General features: G+C 33.3%; 1 protein-coding gene across 9 annotated transcripts in view; it reads left to right on the forward strand.

Moving 5' to 3' along the window:
• Window positions 1-20,273, forward strand: part of LOC146527605 (ecdysone receptor-like) — a 176,557-nt gene that overhangs the window by 148,620 nt on the left and 7,664 nt on the right. For 5 of the 9 annotated variants that reach the window (XM_085204843.1, XM_085204845.1, XM_085204842.1 and 2 more), the window contains one exon: window positions 19,988-20,158. In XM_085204843.1, the coding sequence (XP_085060969.1) occupies window positions 19,988-20,158 (171 nt within the window). Of the gene's footprint in view, window positions 1-1,577; window positions 2,257-19,987; window positions 20,159-20,273 lie in introns of those variants that run through there. The other 4 variants (XM_085204839.1, XM_085204838.1, XM_085204841.1 and 1 more) reach the window with 2 other exon arrangements.

Consider the following 20,273-nt stretch of genomic DNA (forward strand, 5'->3'; position numbering starts at 1 on the left):
AGTTTTAATGTCACGGAAGCTGATGGTGAGCGAGATGCGTGTTTCCAAAACATGGAGGTCATCGATCCGTGCGAACACGTGACTGTGACGAGAGCATGACGGGTACGTCATACAACTAATCTAATCTTCGATATTTTGCATGGTATTCATAAACTACCTTGTTAAACACTTTGTTTCTATTAATTCTGCTACGGCTATATCGAATATGGATTAAGGTTTTAGGTAAGACCTCATAGATTGAAGATAATAAGCGCGATGTCGCAAATATACAGATAACCTACATGCAATTTGGGTCATTGCGCTATATTTTTGGCGACCTTACCTTTATCGTTTTCATCTAGATTGATACAGACTAAAAAACATTCCACTAAATCATCACTTTTGAATATAGAACAAGTTAAATAACTATTGAAAAATGTAAATGTAGTTAATGATAATGGCAACAATCATTAGTTATTTATAAAATTGCACATTCATTAATTACAAAATAATAATTATATTGGTTGTTTTAAATAATATATATTATTTTAAACCTTTTTCATAATTTAAAACTAAAATTTACCTGTTCTACAAATTAATTATGAATGTTTAAAATATGTATACGAATATTATATTATGAATGAATATAATATGTAGTAGTCTAATTATTTGTAGTTAACCTTTTTATTACGATTATCTTCAAATTATAGTTAATTTAATTTAAAAAAAAAACTTGATTTACATTTAAATTTGCAAATTTGTAAATATTTTAAATAATTAGGGAATCATTTTATTAATATACTAGCGACCCGCTCCCGGCTTCCTAGAACTACACGTTTATTTATCAACTAGTCTAAATTACTTTCGTGTTCTAAAAACATTATCATTTCAGACTTCAAAATTAAAGTTTCAGCTAATTTAATAAAAAAATAGGTAAAGTTTGGCGAAATACTTTACCATATAACTTTTTTATTAATCAAATGATTTAACAAATACTAAATGTTAAGGGAAACTTGAGAAATACAATAGTCAAAACTCCATTTAAATCAGTTAAGCCTAGAGTCGGCTAACAAACGTACAGACAAATAGACAAAAAATTTAAAAACCATTGTTTTGGATATAGATTTTCTCATATAACTTCCATGTAGAGACAGGGACCAGTTACAATTTTATTATAAGTATATGTGATGTAATTCGTGGTATAAAATTTAATTATCAAAAAACAGATTAATTATAAAACTTAATTGCTTTGATATACTTTAGAGTTGAACAAGAAAACGCCAAAAACAATTCATAATTATTACAAACCTAAATTAATTTATTTTGTAATTATTATGAAATAATTAGTGCCTAGTTCCAAAAGTCGTGTAATAAAGAGAGTTGTTTTGATAGTGTGGAGGAATCTGTTTCATAAATTAAAAGTGATGGTGTTATCGGCGCGCTACATTCTGTCGCCCGGCGAGTCGACTTTCTGTGCCAGGGGCGCGCGGGGGGCGGGCGCGGGGCCGCGGGCGGAGGCGCGGTGGTGCGAGGCGCGAGGGGGGCGCGCGGCCGCGTGACGTCACGCTCGACCGTGGCAGTGAGCAGTGAGAGCGGCCGCGTCGCTCGCTCGCTCGCTCTACGTACTCGGTCGTCGACGGTCGCGCGCGCGTAACGTGCTTACATTTTCATTGAACTTCGCGGCAACTTCTTGCGATTTCGCGAACACCGGCCAAATTGCGAAAGTTTACAAAGTGTTGTGATCCCGGGAGTTCCAAAACAGAGTTTCCGAGCTCGGTGTGTGCCGAGGCGGACGATTGTGAGAAGCGATTCGTTTCGGTTTCGACGCCGCCGTTACTAGTGGATGTTGATATTGTAACGTTAGATAGTTAAAGTGCGAGGCAAAAGTGAAGTGTTGGAGAAGTGGAGGATGTCAGTCGGCGGTCGAGGATACGAGGGCGTGTGACGCGCTCTTCGACATGAGACGCCGCTGGTCCAACAACGGAGGCTTTCCGCTGCGAATGCTTGAAGAAAGCTCCTCAGAAGTCACGTCCTCCTCCGCGCTCGGATTCCCTCCGGCTATGGTTATGTCGCCAGAGTCCCTCGCCTCGCCAGAGTATGGCGGGCTTGAGCTATGGGGCTACGACGATAGCATCACCTACAACACGGCGCAATCTCTGCTCGGCAACACGTGCACCATGCAACAGCAGCAGCAGCAGCAAACGCAACCCTTACCCTCCATGCCGCTGCCCATGCCACCTACGACGCCTAAATCGGAAAACGAATCTATATCATCAGGTTAGACATTTATCAATGATAATATATCACAATCATATTACGAATAACAGTTTGGCGGCAAGTGGTGCAACCAATGTCAAACTCGAAGTCGGAGAATCGAGCGCTGCGTCGCTGTCATCGACCTTTGGCCCGGATACCTTGACCGGGCGGCAGAGGCCGATGTCTCCTCTCTTTGCACAACACTGATAATCCTAATGTTTTGTTTATGTATGAACCTTTCGCAACATGTTGGGAGCAAAACTTTTTTTTTAATAATAATAGGTTTATAACAATTTTGGATATGGAGTATCATCATCAATCCTACTGAAAAAGTTCTTGGACTTGAGATGTAATAAATCACGTCACATTCGCAAAGAATCCTGAGTAAATAGCTTAACTATTAAATGCACGCAAATATGTGACTAATCTTTGGTATGACAAGCTTGTGATATATTATAATATAGGCAAAACATAGTTTAAAATTATAATTATAGGTGATTCAAGTAAATACTAAAGTACTTAGTATTGATGGCTATATATAGGTGGTCTAGCTCTGTACCTAGTTCCAGCTGCACCTATTTTTAGTAAACAATGCTGCCTATGTTTGATTAGTGACCGCTAAGCAGCTAGTAAGTCTGCGTAGGAGGAACACTGCATGAGTAATTCTTATCGCGACACGTTTGAAGGTCAACGTGGAAAATTTAACATCCATGTTAGCCCGGAAATGTGTACCTGTTTCGTATTTAATATTTTGATAACAACTCTGTTAACGTATTTGTTGCTATTTCTCGTAAAGTCGACGGAATATAGAATATTTTACTGTAATTTTGTAAACTCAATTTACCAAAAAGATTTGAAAATGTTGCAACTTTTTAAATTAATTAACATACTTTTATAATATTAAATGTCTAATATCTATGTCTAGTAATGTAAAATAATATTTAACAAGTATTATATATTGTTTTTATATTTGCAACATAGTCAAAGTAATAAGTTAATCTCACGATGACACTACTTCATTAATATTTAGTACACGACTTTCATTCTTTTAGATACATACATTACTTAGACATTCTTGGATACTTTTAAACAATTTAGAAGAATCGTGTTGAGAACCATATATCTTACTTTCCGCTATTATTTAGATATTACATATAAAGAAACACCTTTATAACACTAACACTAAATCACATTTGGGGAAAGTGGGGTTTTTTGACACCCACAAACGCATATATAAGGGTGCGTTAAACATGTACCAACTGTATAACAACGAAGTCTAATATTCTAGTTATTTTTTTTATAAATAAATAGGTAATTAATATTTTTCTAAATTAAAAATAGAATGATAAATTGGCAATAGGCTGGTATTGTGTCAAATTGGTTTTACTGAAAGAAGTCAGTCATGACCGAAACATTAAATTTTATCACGGTTCGGCACAAATGTAGCTCTTATCTTGTGAAATAAAATTTAAATTCTTAAGTAGGTAGACATTTCGTATTATGTACTTACAATAATATTATATTTATATAAGACATATAATTTAAGAACATATATTTTCCTAATCTGTCAATATTATGTGAGATTACTATACTTCAGCCCTGAAGCGTATACGTGAGCGTACATTGCCAGAATAATACAATACTTAATCTATCATCAATCTACGAGGGAGAAATGTTGAGGCGGGATTGGGGGCGCTCCCTCCTAATAGCATCCATCCAGCCGGCTAGTGATGTACCAACAACACTTCCTATTTTTACCAAGAATCTAAATAAGTGAGCCAATTTAGAGAGGGAACCTGGGGACCTAGAATTAAAAGTCTCGTTTCCCGTATAACACACTTCCATGTCTCACTTTCTATCGAATTATTGGGCAATTGCATGTTGAATAGGAGAACGTCGCGCTATTCATTTTTTGTTAACAGAGGGACTAAAATGTTAAATAGTCCATGAAAAGTAAAGCTTGGTCATCAGCGTATATAGTGATTTTTCTGGGGGCGTCTAGAGTTTAACTTTGAACAGATATGATATTTTAAAATAATTTTACTTCTAGATTTTTGATTTCCTGAGTATCAAACCTTAATTTTAGTATTTTTTTTTAAATGAAAACCATAAGATATGTTTTTTTACACAAAAAAATAAAAGATGGAAATACCTAATCTATTTTCGTAACTCAATTCACGCTGTTTACAATGGACGCAATTTTGAGACGAAGAAAAGTTAATTGGAATTCATACTCTGTATTCCAAGAAGTATTATTTGTTTAAAAACTTTTTTATTATATTAGCTATAACATAATAAATAATAGATGTTAGATATGAGAAATATAATCTTTCGGAATCAAGTATTTTTGACTTTGACCTTTTTTTTATTAAAACGAACATTTATTAGAAAAATCGATTATTTATATTTACTCTCAATACAGATAAAATAGAAAAGCTAATAAAACCGACACACTCTCACTTGAAATAAGAAGTAATTTTATTTGGTCCTATTATCCTTTTAATATACGAGCAATATAATATAACAACATTTTAAGAGTTGAATGCAAGAGTTTCGATGAGGCTGATGCCGGTCCGACCGGTTTAGACGCTACTTCTGACGGTAAATCGCAGGCTGACAAGCCACGCATGTACTTTGTACATGTTACATATAACATTTTTCGTAAATGTTATTTGAAAGTGACGAAGTGTCTTAACACTAACCCTCTGCCTATCCTCATAATGCGGGATCTAGCGCAAAGCGGAAAAAAAAGAAGATAGCGACAAAATGTAGAGGAGAGAAAGAGTCATAAAAATATTAATTTCGTGTAGCAGATCTGTATTGATCTATATATTATTTATTATGAGATATTTGCTATATATGTCTTGTTTGAAAGATATTAATTATATCTTATTAAAAATATAGGTTGAAACTGCTTTTGTAAATTCAAAAAATATTACTCTGAGAAGAATTTCATAATTTTCATTCCATTATGTAGAAATTGGCCCATTCAAAGTTAATTTTGCTCAGACATCGTCGTCGCCACTCGTGCTCGTGCTGCTAGACTCCTTTATCCTTATTAAATTTTTTATATCACTTTCGTTTGAATTATTACATTGAGTAATTTATTTTAAAAATAATATAGATTAAATAATAAATGAGAATGTAAGAGTTATTAATAATAACCTTAGAAACATAGTATTAAATTAATTTTAAAATGCTTATACTATCTTGTGTATTTGCAACTTTGTATATGACGATTAATGTATGTGCGGTTCTAGTCACTTTCTTCTACGCTCAGCCAAGCAATGAAATCTCATTTCACACACTTATCTTATAATTGACTTATTGTTTTTTATTGTCTATCTCACGAATCTACTTTACAAACTCGTTTATGTATTTTATGTTGGAATTAGTTTCAACTCATTAAATTATCTCGTTAAGAAATTAACGTTAAATATGTTTTATCGCAAAAACTATATGAAAATTGACTTTTTTAATTAATATACAATGTTAACTGTTTTAAAAATAATTAAATAAAACACCATTTAAATAAGGCCTTGAATCATTTATTATAGAAACTTAGCTAACTTGTCGCCCTTAATTGTGATGGATTGTGGTGTTGCGTAGAACAAATATTAATTGAAATAAAATATAATTATATTATTATCAAATTCAGCAAATATTTAAGTTTTATTTCTCACGCTATTTATACATAAAATGTCAAAGTCCTAGGTATAGTAATTTGAATTATTTCATAATTCTTATTTAGGTATAGTTATTTGAATTATTTAATAATTCTTTATTTATTATGTGTTTTCATGACAAATTCATTAGATCACGTCCTTAGCTATCTCAAAATATCACGAAGTTCAAATTCTTTTTTAATTAAATTCTTGTTCAAGGAGGCACTTATTTTTCTCGTTGACTTCACTATTCAAACGTCCGGGCGTTAATTGAATGTTTAAGATGGAGATGTTTGTAAGAAAATCGATTTTTTGTACAGAGAAAATATTTTTTATTAAAATACCTAATTTCTTACAATTTTCAAAACTATATTTTTGTCATTAAAGTAATTAATATAATATATAATATGTTTGCATTATCCTCTGCTTAATAAAGTAACCCGCATAGGCTAACGTCAATAAAACTTCTCTAAGTCACGGGGAATTAACAGAGATAAGTCGTATGGCAACACACACATGCGGGCTCGTTGTTTTATAAAATATCGAATTTAATATCGATTATATAATAAATTACGTATACAGTTGGCTTGCCTAGTTATGCGTATATCTAATGGCTACGTAAGTTAAATTACTTTTTGGCGTACACATAATGCGTACCGCATTGAAAAATATGTTATTTAATAGAATTTTATAAAAATATATATTGGTCCTACGGCCTTCATTAAAACAAGCAATGATCCAAATAATACTACCAAAAATAAAAAGCATAAGGAAATTGAGATTTTAGCACAAAATAGAGACAAGTAATTGTATATTTATTGTAAACACTATAGGTACCATAACATATCTCGATATACGATACGAATGAATAATCAGCTCCACCTCCTCAGCCATAGCTGGCTGTTTACCCGTTGAAGTGTAAATGCGCATACTTGGCCATGTCCGGCGCGTGTTTTGGTAAATATCTTGCCTATTCTGCCGTAAGAAACTACACCGTGTGAAAATACCTGCAGGGCACACTTTCATACCCCAGAGGCCCCAGTCGAGGTGAATGTAACTGCGTCCGCGTGGGGGCGCCAAGGTCACTGCGGTTTTTTGACACGTCCTAATATAAATAGTGGCAGATCGAACCATCGTGTGCCTAGCACGTCACTTTTGTTATACTACCGGAAATTATATGTTTTTAACACTCATTGTCGCAGTTCCAGGGTTACGCGTGCGTTGAAGGTCCTCGGATTGATTAGTTTTAGGAAGTCTAGTTCGACGTGTTTGCAACTATTTATTTATTTACATATTTTAGCATTAATATGTACATACATTTGTATTTAAACAAAAAAATTGTATTAATTGTATTTGTAATTAATTTATATTGCAGGAAATATTTTGACCTATTGACAACGGCCTATTATTTGGCAGAAATTAGACTGGCTGAGAAATAAATTCAAATTCGGTATAATTGGGACATCGTTTTCGGTGATAAAATATATATATACATTATCGATAAAAATCCTTAGTTTTAGATATAAGATATTTACAATAAACTCTTGATTTTTTTTTAACATAACGTATACTAAATAATAAACATGCACATTGAAGGTTTATAATTGTACTCAATCATTTTGTTCGCGTATTCAATAATAATATATAACATTTCTATGGCGTGAAATGTGAGATCCTCAGTGTGCGCAACTCATGATTGATGATTCCTTAATCAAAAAGGTCAGCAACCTCACATCTTATACAGAGAAGATAGCTTATGACTTCATCTGTTTTAAATAAAATGTAATTACAATAATAAAATTAGCCTAAATTATTAGTTACTTGTTCTCAACTAAGGCTTAGATTATACATTTTTCTGTTTTTCATTTTAGTTCTCATTATTTATTTAGGTTTTTAAATTTGCATACAATTCGGTTCTAAAATTCAAGTATTATAATATGTTAAGCGGGTTTGGTGTTAGAATAATATTACTTAATCCCAGCCCCACGAGCAGCTGGCATTAGAATGAAGGGAACACAAATTTCATTATATGAACGTGATTTTGCAACCCTTTGATTACGTCTAATGGTAGGATCCCCTATTTTATTTATGTGCATACGCCAATAAAATTGCCATTTTAATTGTGTTTTCATTTCTTAAAATATATTTAGAAATATAACATAACGATTGGTTCCTCGATCGTTTTCATTTTTTCACAGAAAATGAGAACCTGTAATACATTGTTCTGTTCTCCATTCTTCCCTTTTTTTAAAAAATGTTGCATCTTCAGCTACCTTATGCTTCTAAAGTTCTTATGTTTGTTTGTTTGTATAAAACAGTATATTTTCTAATGTAATCATTAAAATATTCTTTTAATATTTTATAAACCCACTAATCATTGCGAGCAATCAGACTTCGCAACCATTCTGCAAAGGATTCGATAGCCTTTCTACTTGGAAACCTTACAAAACATACTAGTTTACCTGTTTTAAAATCACATATCTAAAAGTTTTCTTATACATTTTATAGGAAAGATAATCTAGGAAGGCACCAGCGGATATGCGGTCGAGCGCCCGTCTCGGTCGGTTGCGCACGCACTGCCATCGCGTCGCTAGTTACTTCTATTATCTCCCTTTACCCAGTCGCTGTAACATACAGATGCACAACCTTGATACAAATGTCTAGAGTTTTATCTTTTTTGGCCCATGATAATTGAATTTATAGTTAATCACGACTAATAAACATTACTAAATTGGCTTCAAATTACAAGATTTGTTTTCTATTACCAGTTTAACTTTCAGATCGATAGATTGTCTTTGATAGTTGTTTTAAATTTAACAGATTTTAAACCTCATATATTATTTGAAGCACAAATAGATTTAAATGGTCGAACACTCTTACATTGAAAAAGATATCAGTAAATCAGTATGTTTACATAAATATCTATTGCTTTGTTAATTGGATATCGTAGAAAAAAATATCAAAATTAGTTATAGCGGAAGTATTAGCAATATTAAAAGATTACAATCATGTCTAAAACAATCTCATTGTTACTACCAACATGCCGAAGATTTTTTATCCTCTAAAATGGTTTCATTTATCTTGTCGAGGGCATCTGTTGTATCGCAAAGCACGCTTAAACAGAGTTGGCATTGTCGACTGTTTATTATTTTGTATGATGGGGCCTCTCGAGATCTTTACTGCTGATATATTATAGCATTTATGTCGAGAGCTTTAAGTACTAATGGCTATTACGTTACCGAATCCGTACCGGAATCTACGTTATATATAATTTTAGAACATTTGTTCATATCTTGCCATCTTAACGGAATGACTAAATCTTAAAGGAAAATATACTGTAGTAGTACTACCAGAGTAAATGATTTTAATGAAGTAGTAACAGGTTTTAAACAAATTTAAATTGGATTATATTTAAACTATATGAGGAGAGGTATGTATAGGCGGTGAGTTATGTCACTAGGAAAAAAACTAGGCAATAGAAAAGGAAATACACCTACGCGATTCGCATAACAGGCGTAACTCACGTACTTCCTCAAGTTCTGGTCTTGTGTCTGTATCAATAGCTTTTGTTGAATAAATCTACAAGGAAGCGTACAATGTAATGCAAAAATGATGGATTATTTTAAATAGTATTGGTTTGTATTTATTATAAGTTTTGCCAGATTATCTATACTTCTATATTAATATTATTACTATTGAGTTAGTTTGGTTCGCACTAATCTCAGAACTATTGGTTAAATTTTTGTTTTATTAAATATTTTTAAGTTGGATAAATTATTATCAAAGCCGTAGGTAAAAGCTAGTACAATATACAAGATAAATAGAGTTTCCTCAATGCCAACCGTTTCGTACTGTCGATAAGATATTATTAAAGGTAATATAAGTAGATATTTGCTTAAGATTTTACAAAGGATATATGAAAGTATAGTCGATACGTGTCGTAGAATACATTGTTATTTAAAATAGACGTACATAGAATAGGTTTATCGGTATGATATCAATATCCCTTGGACCTTGTTAGAACGCCCCCTCACGCGTGTACCACGACGCTTTATTGTGCCATCCTCGTGCGACCCACACTCCAATATTAAATGTCTTCGAGCGTTTCTTGTAGGAAATCCGAGGAATCGAAGTACGACAAATCAGGTTTCAAATAATTTTCACTTCGCGATTAAAACTAGCTCTACCTATGTATGTTTATCGATTTTACTTGTGAAAAGATCTCCTATTAAATTTATTGAATTTCCCTTGAAAAATATACATTTTTTTTATTTAAAGTATTTGAGCTTAACCAGTTTGATTGAAGTCCGGCTTGGAAATGAGACCTTTTCCACCAGTTCACCTGACTCGCGAAATATGAGTATCACGAACATGAATATGTAATTTTATAATAGAAGCTTTTAAACAAGAATTAAGTAGTCAAATCAATAGTTCGAATAAAATTATGGTGACAATTCATTAATGTATTTTTCGCATCAGTAAAACAAAAACATCTCATTCTCAACTAATGAGACAAAATACTCCACTTCAAAGAGATATTTTTCGTAAAAATTATGACCTGTTCTGTTGGTACGAAAACATGACGACGTAACGAGGACGTTTCATCACAACGATTTCATCCAATCATTTATTTGAATGTCTTTGTATAATATAAATTATATCATCATTAAATCGAATGATTAGCTTTAGACATATGGTAATAGCGGTAATATGACAAGATATTTTGACGTTTTATTATATTCTCAATCATATTTAAATTTACGAATAGATATATTTCTTGCGTCTAAACATCTAATGTGTCATTAATTCTGGAATTAATAACTAACGTCGACATCAAAGTCGTTACTCATGTGCTACATACATATTTGAGTCTACAGTACATATATATATATATATATATATATATGTATATGTGACACAAATGCCTCTATAAAATAAAAGCAGCGCTATTACGTAAGTAACTAGAAATATATTCTTATATATGTTGCCGTGTCAGTGTGTTTGTGTGGCTCGAGTGCATCGCGTCGCATCCAAATTAAAACTCCTCATAATAATTTAAGTAAGCCACTTGGCCTTGATCGTTTGCACTCACCTTATCGTGTGTTGAACTGTTCTATATAGTGCCAACTCAACACAGGCTTTATTATACTAAATAAAAATGTCACGCGGAAATTACTATAGAAATGTCTAGTTATATGTAACATCTAAAACCAGGCGAATAATAACTATTTGCTAGCTTTAAATACATTCGTGACGAACACATTCCTCTTGGTGCTGTCTGTGTGTGCGCGACTTGATATACGAGGCAGTAGTCAAGGTCGACAATGTCATTGTACGAACTCTACGCGAATTCACACACTGACACAACATGCACGCTTCGTATGTGTTGAGTTATTGAAGTAATCTTATCATATAGGTCACCTTACATTGCAGATTATAAATACTGACTGATTGCAAATATAGCTAAGTGTGAGCTGCGTGCGAACGTTGTTATAAACATAAAGAATACCTATTTAATATATTTATATATGTAAATTAACCGAAACGTGATCGACGATCTTATGGATTTTACCTGTTCTTTTTGTCAATAGTAATTTTTCAAGTGTCAATGACACATCGGCTTTTATATTTGTCATTACTCACGCTCAAAACTGAGATGTCATTTATAATTACTGCGAAACACGTCACGTTCATTATATTTTTAGATATTTTGATCTATTCATGAAAATATTTATATATGAACGAACGAACGTAAGAGACGTAGAGCTAGAGTGGATCGTCTAAATTTACTTGTTCTTATTAAGTCATTTGTGATGAAGTCATAGTCATATGAGGTTGTTTGGACGTATTAGACTCATAAAAATAGATGTTCCAAGCTTAAACAAAGACTATATGAATGGTAGGGCGAGGCATAAGCGGCGTGCGAATGATTGACGCAAACAACGTCAGTTGTTTACAGTGCTACCGCCTCAGGTTATTTACATCGGGGTCAGAGACACGTCGGTACGTCCAATCGATATAATTTATCTAAGTTGCAGCTCGCCCAGCACCTGTAGCGACTGTAAAACGCGACAGTGACCTGCTTCGACGAGGTCGTTTATGCAATAGCTAAGTGGGTGACTCCAGCAATAGCAGAACGCAGAGATGATTGGGCAAGGCCGCGGCACCTTCGCGACTCTATCACGCAATTCACAGATAATCAAATATATTAAACACTTTCGTACCACGCAACTTGTGTTGGAGTTTGTTATCGTACACCAAAACATTTTATCTGATTTGAAAGAGATAGCGTCGTATATCAGCGTCACTTTTCTAGGGTCAACGATCCTTTCTCCACGTGGTTACTTATGCAACAATTATATTATATTTGTATAATCTGTTTTATATAAAATTAAAAAAAATATATAATTCTTTTTTCTAGAAAGTTGTAAAATTCAATGAATTTTTAAAGACCTAGACATACATAATTACCAACCTACTGTAGCTGGTATATAAGGTAAATAGTGAAAGTGAATTTTTTGTTGGTATTTCCATTCAGTGACAGAAACCATCTAATTTAACTGGTTAGCGATTTTATCACATTGTCTGGGTATACAATGGACAATAAATACGAATGAAGAAGATGAAGACATATCTTCCACCATCTTCCTACTTGGTAAATGCATATCGAATCGTGTACATATTAAATATTATTATATCTCCAGAGTTAAAACTCGAACATTAAGAAGATGGATGTTGCAGTGTATCTATTTATATCTGGTCCGGCCATAAACAGCCTGGCCGCGAACCGGTCAGCCCGGCTCGGCCGAGGAATGCTCTTGCTCTCGCTAACTACAACGCTACCACTGCACAGAACCATTGCAAATGTGCTAACAATGCATTTGTTTTTAATAAAATAAATAAAAAAGGAAGCTCTTTTTAAGAAATAAGACTTTCTTTTAAGAAAACTCATCGCTTTGTCTTTATTTAACTAGAATAGATTGTTTAAATGCATCGTGCCGAGTGTTGAAGCTAGTTCCTTTTTTGTTTTAGATTCAATAAGACCTAACAGAGAGTCACTGTTAAATAAGTGAACACGTGAACGGAATATCTACTAAAGACGAATCCAATTTTGCCATAAAAGGAATTTAGAAGCGAGAACAATTTGGAATTCTTGAAATATTTTGGAACGTACTGTGTTTTCGAACTAATTCTTTGATAAAAAGAATAAATGTACTCGTAAGAGAAATATTTCTATTCAATTCGGTGAAATTGTAACCACATGAGTAATTAAGAAACGTTCTTTCTCTCTACAATAGTTAGTCGTGAATGGGTAGTGGAGTTACGGGGGAGAGTGGGCTGGTGTCTCTGCAGCGTCATCGTCGTTCCATCTATCAAGCTGACAGCACCGATTATTGCCACTGGCGGGATGCGGGCCACCGAGCCCTATACAAGTTATTTTGATGTTAGAAAGGTTTGCTGAAGTTCACATTTTATCGCTAAATGGTTCCTTTTATGTCTAAACCGTTACAATAGATTTTTTCTCATTATATTCTCTCATTATACCACTAATTTTATTATATTTTCTGTTGATATTAAATATAAATAATTTAAGTACCAAAGACACATAAAAGTAAATAAAAAACACTAACTAACTAAGTACATACACACTATATCTGTAAGACACATCAGCTTCACGCTGTATAACGAATAAAAGAGAAATGAAAATATTAAAATGTTAAGTAAATTAACAATTTTAAAAATAAGATAAACTGGATATTTATCGAGTCAGACGGTGATATTGAGTGAATGCACTGCACTGGGCGCACGACCTTCCGTCGCGCGTGGGCCGAGCCCATGACACAGTTCACGAGATGTTCCATTATAAATTATTATTTCTGTCCTATATTTACCAATTATATTATATTTAATCTAATATAAGAACTATAATAATATTTACTACAAGAATATTCAATTGAAATGATATCTAAAACCCTTTTCTTGCGCTGTAAGATTTTTTTTTTTTTTTTAATTATTTTCTATATTTTCGTTTCGTAAAATAAACAAAAAGTTTATATAAGTGAGAATCATTTTATTTTATTTATTCGGAGCCTGGCAAGCACATATAAATTGCAATCAACTAGCTATTAGCTATAACAAGTTATCGATACCTTAAGTATATTATTTATCTGTTGATCAAATAAATTGAAGATATTTTTTTGCTCATTAAATGAAGTAGTCACGCGCTCCCAAACATGTTCTATACGTTTAATTATTATAAACCTTTTTTTGACGTAGTTTTTTAACGTATTGATATTTAACTAACTATACATAAGTTAATTAATGATGGCTGGTCAGCGTATTAGTTGTAATGTTAGTAATTTCGTGTTAGCTTGTAATTTAAAGTAAATAATATTTTTTTTCAGCTTATGCTGGAGCAGGGTAGGCAAAGAGTGCATTGCGTGTTGAATGGCAGAACTTAACGCCGCGCATTGCCTGGTCACCAGAGCGGAGAAATGAAATTGTTAAATATTTCATTTCCTCGAGTGGGAACCCAACCCACAATCTGTCATGTTCACAGTCACACGCTTGGTGCCCCTGCCTCACAAGGCTCATAATTATAATACTGATATTTAGTTTTAATTGCAACCGTCGCGGTCGTATGTCGATTTTCATGTTATGCATGGCTGCACTTGACAGCCATTACATTATTTAAACAGAATTTATAGTTCTTTTTTAATACTGTGTCACTTAAATAATATATATTTTTTTAATAGTTTAAAAAACCTCTAAATGGCTCAAAAACACATATTGTAACAATTTATAATCGATTTGGTTGAAAGTTAAAAACAAAATGTTTTGGACTTGTCTATTAATCAGTGTTCTTGTTTGTCAAAAACGTCGAAAACAAACGCGTTCTTTGTCGGCTGATAAGCGTGTCGTAGTCGGCTTATCTCTGATACACGGTCACTGACCCCAAAAGTTCCCGGATGGGTTGGCACAATAAACTACAAACTGAGAGATATAATTTAATTACTTTCGATTAACACATCTTAAAGATTTTCCTACTATTATCTCGATTCAAAGTATTTAAAATTATTTATGTATATTATAATATAATACGTATTAAATATATGAAAACAAGGAATAAAATTGTGACATAAACGTTACAAAGCTTAGCCACTCGACCTACTTTAAAATAACCATTTTCCTCTTTGAGGTAAGACTTGTCATCGAAATGTATAAAACGTTAATGACCTATAAAACAAAATATTGTTTATTTATAATTTATATTGGAATTATTTCCTCCTTGTATTTTTTTAATACCTATAGTATATGGCCTTAAAATATTTTTTTATTAATCGAGTAAAAGTTTAGAATAAACCTAGTCTAATCTCGGTTAATTACAAAATGCTTTATCAGGTTTAAGAACAAAGAGTCGTTGACCCACTTGCCAGCTAGTCTTAATTAGCCCTTATGACGAGCTCGACGATAACTTATTGACGTCACCTAAACGCGCCTTGACCTAGTTTTGCATTCTATAAAACAATATTATAGAATTGGGTTAGTAAATAAAACGTTACTGCTTTGAGTCAGTATTAGTTCTTTTAACTCTACTGTAATAGTAGAGTTCGTGTAATATATTGTATATTTACAAGTGTCAAGGGTGTGTCGATAGTGCAACGTCTGCAATTATTATGGTAATGAGGTCGAATAATTCCGGAGAAGGGTCTGTAAGCTGTAAAAACAGAAATGTACATAATTCGTTAATTTAATATTAAAACAAATAATAAAATATGAATTATCGTGTGAGATACGAAAACAAAAAGATCTCACGTTTACCATGTTTCATCTATTCGATACACATGTAGCTGTCAAAGGTTTTAAGCTTCAGGGAACCATGCATTCGTTCTAATTATACTTCCCTTCCTATACTATTTACCCATTCCCATGTTTACTCTAAAAGGCGTGGGTGCACACCTCGCCAGTTCTATATTAGGGAATAGACAGAGACAAAAAACGTAACTGACTTTTTAACACTCGGGTAAAAGAGAGATTCGATGTAATCTAGTACTGTAAACACGCACAGCTAAAATGTTGGGGAGTTGTGCCGTATCCATTACGTCCAGCTATGTACATACTTTCGTCTACGTGATAACTGATATCCACTTTCGACTTTACGGCTATACTTTACGAGTGACGAAATGTTGAGGGAATGTTGTATTAAGACAATATGGTCACTGCTTGTTCTACTTAAGAGCTTTTATTTTATAATTTACTTTCAGGGCGTTTTAATTGTATATAGTTGTATTCAATCAAAACTTGATAAATAATATTTTATTATAAAGGAAACTTTAACGTACATAATGTACAAAGGACTGTTAAAAGAATATCAGCATTTATTATAACACTATTCACGAACAGTTTTGGTATTCGTTCAATGTGATCGGAATTTCAATATCTAAACCCTTATTCCATGCCAGCATCGCGGTTGGTTCTAAGTAGTTCCTAGCCGATGCAAATGAATATGGCCGTCAATCAATGGGAGATATCAAATATAAATAACCAGAGTTTCCACGATAGCGTGTGACGTGAAAATGTAGATTTTCACCGCATACGATTTCTATTTCAATCCAATTTTCCCGGCGCGTGGAGAAACCGATCGCTCTAGTTGTGCCGGCGTCGGCCCACATCTCTTGCTAGAAAGTATTGTAGAAAGTAATATTATGATTATATCTTCGACCAACCGATACATCGATCACGTGTCTGTTTTTGCACAACTCGCTAATCCATAAACATTAATAAATGCTGCAAAATGTTCTAGTAACGACTGTTTAGTATAAGGAGCTTGTCACCGTTGCTTACTTTCGCTCCCGAATTTCAATGAGGCGTGCCATAGGCTTGTGCAATACCTAAGTTTGGGCAACTTTCACTGACTGACTGACTAGTGGTCTTACGCGGTACGCCTGCGAAACGGTTGCGTAGCCTGTTGCTGGGGTCATAGTGAAAGTGCGTATTGTCGTATTGTTCAATCGACATCGCTTTCTGAGTTTTCTTTCGTCTGTGCTTATGGTGTTAGACTAATGTCTTAGTTAGTTGTAATCATAATTCTTGTTATTTGGTTTCTATTTACTTCCTATATTGAAGTTGTTATAATGATATATAGTATGAATTTATTTTCTTCTTTTACATGTGTAACAGTCTATAAAATACAAATATTTTTCAGTCTTGCTTGTGAAATTATATATAATAAATAAATGATCCAACTGTAACTTTTGTATCTCTAAAAAAACCTAGTACCGTTTTATATTAGCAACAGCGATTTTCTCACGTTCACATAATGATAGATTAATTTATTTCCGTGAGAGAACTTCCATTACCAAACTGACTGTTGTAAGAAATCTATATTTCTGGACTTAAATATCATTTATACGATAAATTTAAGTAATTAATTATTTCTTGCTTTAATTTAATGCTCTTAAAAACTTGTAGAAAAAATGCACTATTTATACATATATGTACAATGCAATTAATTATTTACCTAATATGTCATTATACTCATTTGTAATGTTGTTCATTTTATATACATATAAAAGAAAATGTGAATCATTAAAAATAAATACAACTGTTTATTCTCTTTTACCAAGTTTGGTAATGTTAAAAAAGATCAGACCTAAAGAAGTGAAAAAATCACAATCGCGTGAGAGGAAAAACGAGTTATTATTAGCTGGTAGAGAATCGCGAGCTTGCTTTGAGCTCAGATGCTATCATAAATAATGTGGCGGCGGTGAGCGTTGGAGGAGTGCAGGGGGGAGGGAGGTACATAAGAGTCAAGGCCGCACGCTGCCCCCGGTCGACGCTCGCGCCCCACTTGTCGCTCGACGCTCTCGCTCTAGCCGCCGAGCGCCGCCGAGCGCGGCCGACGCACCCCGATCCGCCACGAACTAGACCTTCTATGCGCGCGCGCACAGCTGAGACGTAACAACATAACACACTGACTCGGTCATCCGTGCATTCAACTTTTGATTGGCTTTCTTTTTCATAAGTATTCATTTCATCGTTTGTTAGTAATCAATCACATTTATGAATAATATTTATCGTCGGCTTACAGAGTAAACCTGCTAAATTTGTTTTTTCTGAGCGTGAACAAACGCACAAACAGACAAAAAAATTAAAAATAATTATTTTTAGTCAATGATTAATGTTTTTTCTTATAATCATACATGTACAAACATCGGTCCTTTACATTTTATTATAAGTATAGATAACAATAAAGAAATATAAAATTTTTACCATTTGGCTAGCTATAACGAAATTAATTTGTTTTCACGGAATAAATATTTTAAATTAATATATTTTAAATATCTATAAATTCTAACTTGTTATAGGTCAATGTCATATATTTCCTAAAACTGTTATTAACTTATGTTTAAGTAAACATATTCAACTCGTGCCCGTTCACTTCTATAAACGGCGAAAGTTCTAATTAAGTTAACTTGTGTAAATTCTAATAAGCATAGAGCTCTTCTACTAAATTAATGTTCCAAAGGGATGCAGGTCGGCCATTTTGTAAGATATTTTCGATAGAAATATACTTCAATATTGCATCGTTCATTTATCACGCATTTTATAAACATATATTTTAAAGGCAATTTATTGGGCTCAAGAAGGTTAATTCAATGATCCGAACCAGTTCTAGCCATCTCGGACACTTTCACCGCGTTCGATGAGTTGCGTCAACATAATAACCCACTAAATTACATCACCACAATTTCTTAATTTTGCAATTTTCAAATGATCATAATTTATAATTAATGAATCTTTGATAATTTATCACTAATCATCATCATCAAGTTTTATAATTACTATTGGATAACAATTTTAATCTAAATAGTCAATATTTTAAAAATACTTATTTTAAAATTTAATATGAACAAGTTTATTTTTAATTACTGTAATTACTGATTTTTCTCGAAAACTGTTTCGCTACAACTTCCCAGCCTCCGTACCTTCTGGCTACTGTCCCACACAAAACTAGTTTTTTGGCAGCAGTTATTTAAGCCGATTGCGCAATTCAGGTACGCGATAAAGGCCACCGACCCGCGTCAGCGCGGCTTAATGGTCCCAATAAAAAAGTAAATAAAAATAATTACTAGAATACAGCCTTTCGCGATTGAGTTAATACGCTTAGAAGTAAATCCTTATAACAAAACATGAGATTGTTTTTTCAGGCATCGTATATTATAATCTGTAAAGCTTATATTAAATTTTAGCTAAAATTCTTTTTAAAAGTACTTATACATGGTATCTTATCAGTTCAGAATAAATGAAGAACCATAATCATCTTTTATAGCAAGTAGGACTAAAAGCTAGTAGATCTTCTTCAGAGTTATCGAGGACTATTATTTATACAATTCACTTTGAAAAATTGATACTAAACGTAATTTATTACAAAGGTAAGAACATTTAACATTCATGTTACAAGAATACAAATGAACACACCAGGTTAAGCAATAATAATAGTAAAACAACTTGCAATACTTAGTCTTACTTTTTAAGGAGTTCCGACTGCGTGATTGACAATTGTCGATTTATTTTCCATTGCGCACCGCATTGCCTACTCCTACATGCACTTTGAATACAAAATTGACACACCAACGTCCATTAGTATGCGGACAGCGATCCTGGCCACCTTTTGTTTGGGCAGGAAACGTCCAAACTACTATCAAAACTTCTTCAACTTATTATCAAAAAAATATATCCAGCATTTCAAATGTAAAAACGAAATTCAAATGCTCTTCACTTATTTGTCTCTTCGGTAAATGCCTCATGATATAAATAAATATATGTAAATTTTATAGCATCTGATTTTAGACGTCCACATTAGGCGCCATTGGTCCACCGACTCGACCTCTCGAATTTTATTTCTTATTGCGCAGTTGCATAAAGGCGCATCTCTTGAATATACTTAACCACTTAGTTTAATATGCTACAAAGTCATCGACACCACATATAAAAATGCTAATAGACATTTTATTAAAAATATCTTTTTATATTTATATACATCCCTACATTTAAATTATAAAACAAAAATTTCTTCCTTTCAGGTCGTGAAGAATTATCGCCCGCATCAAGTGTAAATGGCTGCAGTACAGATGGCGAAGCACGACGGCAGAAGAAAGGTCCAGCGCCACGTCAACAGGAAGAACTTTGCCTCGTTTGCGGCGATAGAGCATCTGGATACCATTATAATGCACTCACATGTGAAGGTTGCAAAGGTAATTAAAATTGACATTAATTAAAAAAATAATTAAATTCACGATATGTCCCGCATACTGCAGGGTAGGCAGAGGGAACTTAGTGTTAAGACACTTAACGTTCCCCATTTTACGA

Source organism: Heliconius melpomene, chromosome 20 (genome assembly GCF_056956725.1).
Source record: "Heliconius melpomene rosina isolate 202511_hmr_F chromosome 20, ASM5695672v1, whole genome shotgun sequence".
In the NCBI taxonomy this organism is placed as follows: Eukaryota; Metazoa; Arthropoda; class Insecta; order Lepidoptera; family Nymphalidae; genus Heliconius; species Heliconius melpomene.